At 37.4% G+C, this 4,993-nt stretch overlaps 1 protein-coding gene across 1 annotated transcript; it reads left to right on the top strand.

The window, feature by feature from the left end:
- The first annotated feature begins 1,146 nt into the window (after positions 1-1,146).
- On the top strand, positions 1,147-3,714 carry LOC123315419. Its single transcript, XM_044901107.1, has one exon. The coding sequence runs from the start codon at positions 1,147-1,149 to the stop codon at positions 3,712-3,714; it is 2,568 nt and encodes an 855-aa protein (XP_044757042.1).
- Positions 3,715-4,993: the final 1,279 nt, after the last annotated feature.

The raw sequence follows: 4,993 nt of genomic DNA, 5'->3' as shown, positions 1-4,993 counted from the left end.
TCAAAGTGAACTGGAAAATGAAAAATGGAAAAAAAATAAATTCGATTTTTTTTCAAACAAAGTCAGATATTTGAAAGTTCATCATGAAAATATAGGTTTTCAAATAAGCTGAATCCATTGCGAGCATTCTCGAAAGCCTATCTCTCACCGTTCAGATTTTCATTTCGGAAATGTCATTTTTCAAAAGTTGAAAATTTCAATCTGCAATATCTCTTGTTATATTCGTCTGATCCGATTGGGATTTCCGGTTTCGTAATCAGCATTGATAAGGCTTCCATTTCAGCACAAAAACTAAATATCGAAAATCTCGATTTTTTGGGTCAAAAATGAGCTAGGGGTTAGACCCCCCCAAAATGACCTATTTGCTCTTCTGCCTGAAAATCAGGAAGTTCAACTACTGTCTTAGGATATGGAGTGTATGATACTTACTTTGTTGATTCCACCAAACTAAACAGTTGATGATTCAATAGAGAATTGCACTCCAGAGAGCAGTTCAAATTGAACTGGAAAATGAAAAATGGAAAAACAATAAATTCGATTTTTCTTCAAACAACGTCCGATATTTGAAAGTTCATCATGAAAATATAGGTTTTCGAATATGCTGAACCTATAGCAAGTATTCCTGAAAGCCTATCTCTCTCCGTTCAGATTTTCATCTTGAAAATGACATTTTTCAAAAGTTGCAAATTTCAATCTGCAATATCTCTTGTTATATTCCTCTGATCCAATTGGGATTTCCGGTTTCGTAATCAGCATTGATCAGGCTTCCATTCCAGCTCAACAACTAAATATCGAGAATCTCGATTTTTTTGGGTCAAAAATGAGCAAGGGCTTAGACCCCCTAAAATGACCTATTTGCTCCTCCGCATACAAATCAGGGTGTCCTACTACTGTCTTAGGATATGGAGTGTATTATACTTACTTTTTGATTCAACCAAACCTAACAACCTAACAATCATGAATATGAATATACAAAGTATATCGAAAAAAGTTGACCAATTCAATTCTTACATGGCTGAGTTAAATCCTGATGTTGTCTGCCTAACGGAGCACTGGCTTCGAAAAGGGCATATGGACGTTCTGAATATGCAGAACTATCGAGTAGCCTCGTCTCTTTGTAGAGAAAATTCTATTCATGGTGGAACAATGATTCTTGTAAAGGACGGATTAAAATATAGGAATCTGTCGGAGCTTCTTTCCTCCACTATTGAGAAGCACATTGAGATTTCGGCGGTCGAACTGAACAAGCGAAAATTGGTAGTAATTGCATTATATAGACCTCCGACTGGCGATTTTGATCTGTTTGTGAACGTTGTTGACAAGATGTTGTCCGAGGTGGCTGAGAGGTTCCCTGCTCATGAAGTATACTTGGCAGGAGATTTCAACATAGATTTCCTAGTGGAAAGTAACGATATGAGAGACTTGTTGAATCTACTTAAATCTCATGGGCTGGCTATAACGTCGACATTGCCAACACGGGTTACCAAGACAAGCAGTACCTGCATAGCTAATGTATTCACAAATAAAGACTTGGACAATATTAAGGTGAGAACAATAAATATGCATATGTCGGATCATCGGGCACAACTATTGGCGATAACTGAAAAGCGGATAAAGAAGGAAAAAGTGAAAAAGATTAAAATAAGAGATATAAGTGACCACAATGTGCAGATATATAAACAAAAGCTTCTGTCATATCGGTGGTTGGATATCTTGAGGGAGAAATCTTCTGAGGAGATGTTCAACACGATCTATGAAATTATCCTGAAAGATTACAATGAATGCTTTCCAGTGAGGTACAGACCGGAAAAGAGTAAAAATAATTATTATTTCACTGATGTGCAGATAAGGATGAAAAACAGATTAGATGCGTTAGCAGTAAGAGCAGCAACAACGAAAAGTGATGAAGATTACCGGGTTTACAATAATTATAAGAGATTGTTTCACCAAGAAATTGCTGAATCGATAAAGCAGAGAAATGCCTCATTTATAGAAAACTCAGAGAATAAGCAGAAAGCTATATGGCACCTCATTAGGACAGAAACAAATAAGAAACGGAAATCTTCAGCCAAGACCTCACTATGTGCTGAAAATTTAAATACCTATTTTTGTGAATTGGGTGAGACAGTTGCTGAAAGTATACCTGTATCAGAGATCAGACCCGAAGATTTCCTGAAAAATGTCAAAATAGATAACAGTAAATCGTGTTACTTTCGTCCTACCACACCAGAAGAGATTGAAGCAATTATAGGAAATCTGAAAAAAAAATCTGCCACAGATGTGGATGATTTTTCAGTGGAACTATTGAAGAAGATAAAAAGGGAATTATCCGATCCTTTGTCGTTCGTTGTGAATAAGTGTATGGAAGAGGGAGTGTTTCCTGCTGTGCTGAAACGGGCAAAGGTAGTTCCAGTTCACAAGGGAGGTGATGCCGATCAAGAACAAAATTACAGGCCCATATCAATTTTGCCAGTCCTGTCTAAGGTGCTGGAAATGGCAATCAAGGAGAGATTGGTTGATTTTTTTGAAAAGAACAAATTTTTCTCCGATCATCAACACGGCTACAGGGGGGGCAGATCGGTTGTGACAGCCATATGGGAAGTTCTCAAGCTTACTGCTGCAGCTTGGGATGGTAATGACATTGCTGAGTTGTTGTGTGTTGATCTTTCAAAGGCTTTCGACACCGTTGATCATGGTACGTTGCTTGAGAAGCTGTTTTACTATGGAGTGAGGGGCATTCCACTTAAGTTAATTGCCTCATACTTATCTGAGAGAGAACAACTGGTTACCTGGTTGAATGAGCAGTCCACCAGCCGAAAGATTAAGATAGGTGTCCCGCAGGGTTCGGTGCTTGGCCCAATCCTTTTTTTGATCTTCATTAATGACCTGATCTGGAATATAAGTTTTTATGGAGCTGTACTGTTTGCTGATGATACCTCTGTTATGCTGAGAGGTAAAAGTGTGGACGAGATACGAACTAAAGCGGAGAAACTACTGGAAGACATCGGAAAGTGGTTTCAGGCGAATAGACTGAAAATGAATGAGAGCAAGACACAGCAGCTCACATTTTCCCATGCATTGGATCAGAGAGCCTCCGTTAAGTTTTTGGGAGTCCATTTGGAATCTGGACTAGGCTGGAGGACCAACATTGATGGACTGGTAGCAAAACTGTCAGTGGCTGTGTATTCCATTCGACGGGTGAAAATGTGCACAACATATGAAATGGCCAGGCTAACTTATTTTGCCAACTTCCATAGTGTGGCCTCCTACGCCATTCTTTTTTGGGGTAGTTCATCGGAAGCGCAAAGAGTGCTTTTACTCCAGAAGAGGGCTATAAGGGCTCTTTTCGGCCTTGGACCCAGAGACAGTTGTAGAGAGGCATTCAGGGCTGGGGGCATCTTGACTGTCCCAAGTATTTTCATATCATCCACACTGAAGTATGTGCATGCTAATATCAGAAACTTCCCGAGGAATATGCAGAGGCATCCATATGGAACAAGAAATAGAACAGCCTTAGAAATACCCTTTCATCGTCTAACATCGTCACAGCAATTTGTTGATTACTGGGGAGCCGTTTTGTACAATTCGATACCGGATACTATAAAACGGTTAAATGCTACAAGATTCGACAGGGAGATAAAGAGGGCTCTGTTGAAGACTACTGTATATAGCTTGAAAGAATTTTTGGACCGGCCTTCATTCTTTTTGACATGAATAAATGGATCAACAATGTTTTGTTTTATGTGTAATTGTGGTACTAGTCCTTCACAAAATAACTTACATATTTTTTGAATACTATTGTATTTGATTTTTTTTCTTTGACGCTTCCTGTATCTTGATACTGAGAATTATTAAATTATTATTATTATTATTATTATAACAGTTGATGATTCAATAGAGAATTGCACTCCAGAGAGCAGTTCAAAGTGAACTGGAAAATGAAAAATGGAAAAACAATAGATTCGATTTTTTTTTAAACGAAGCCAGATATTTGAAAGTTTGATATGAAAATATAGGTTTTCAAATAAGCTAAATCCATTGCGAGCATTCCCAAAAGCCTATCTCTCACCGTTCAGATTTTCATTTCGGAAATGTCATTTTTCAAAAGTTGAAAATTTCAATCTGCAATATCTCTTGTTATATTCGTCTGATCCAATTGGGATTTCCGGTTTCGTAATCAGCATTGATCAGGCTTCCATTCCAGCTCAGAAACTAAATATCGAAAATCTCGATTTTTTGGGTCAAAAATGAGCAAGGGGTTAGACCTCCCTAAAATGACCTATTTGCTCCTCTGCATAAATATCAGGGTGTCCTACTACTGTCTTAGGATATGGAGTGTATAATACTTACTTTTTTATTCAATCAAACCTAACAGTTGATGATTCAATAGAGAATTGCACACCCAGAGAGCAGTTCAAAGTGAACTGGAAAATGAAAAATGGAAAAACAATAGATTCGATTTTTTTTCAAACGAAGCCAGATATTTGAAAGTTTGATATGAAAATATAGGTTTTCAAATAAGCTGAATCCATTGCGAGCATTCCCAAAAGTCTATCTCTCACCGTTCAGATTTTCATTCTGGAAATGTCATTTTTCAAAAGTTGAAAATTTCAATCTGCAATATCTCTTGTTATATTCGTCTGATCCAATTGGGATTTCCGGTTTCGTAATCAGCATTGATATGGCTTCCTTTTCAGCTCAAAAACTAAATATCGAAAATCTCGATTTTTTGGTCAAAAATGAGCAATGGGTTAGACCTCCCTAAAATGACCTATTTGCTCTTCTGCCTGAAAAACAGGAAATTCAACTACTGTCTTAGGATATGGAGTGTATGATACTTACTTTGTTGATTCCACCAAACTGAACAGTTGATGATTCAATAGAGAATTGCACTCCAGAGAGCAGTTCAAAGTGAACTGGAAAATGAAAAATGGAAAAACAATAAATTCGATTTTTTTTTCAAACGAACTCAGATATTTGAAAGTTTGATATG

This window comes from Coccinella septempunctata, chromosome 6 (assembly GCF_907165205.1).
Source record: "Coccinella septempunctata chromosome 6, icCocSept1.1, whole genome shotgun sequence".
Lineage (NCBI taxonomy): Eukaryota > Metazoa > Arthropoda > Insecta > Coleoptera > Coccinellidae > Coccinella > Coccinella septempunctata.
The sequence above is the reverse complement of the archived record's forward strand: the minus strand, read 5'-3'. Positions and strand labels throughout refer to the sequence as shown.

Bases quoted from the DNA above. Each gene is read 5' to 3' on its own strand.
- LOC123315419 (XM_044901107.1), top strand. From the start codon at position 1,147: ATGATTCTTGTAAAGGACGGATTAAAATATAGGAATCTGTCGGAGCTT.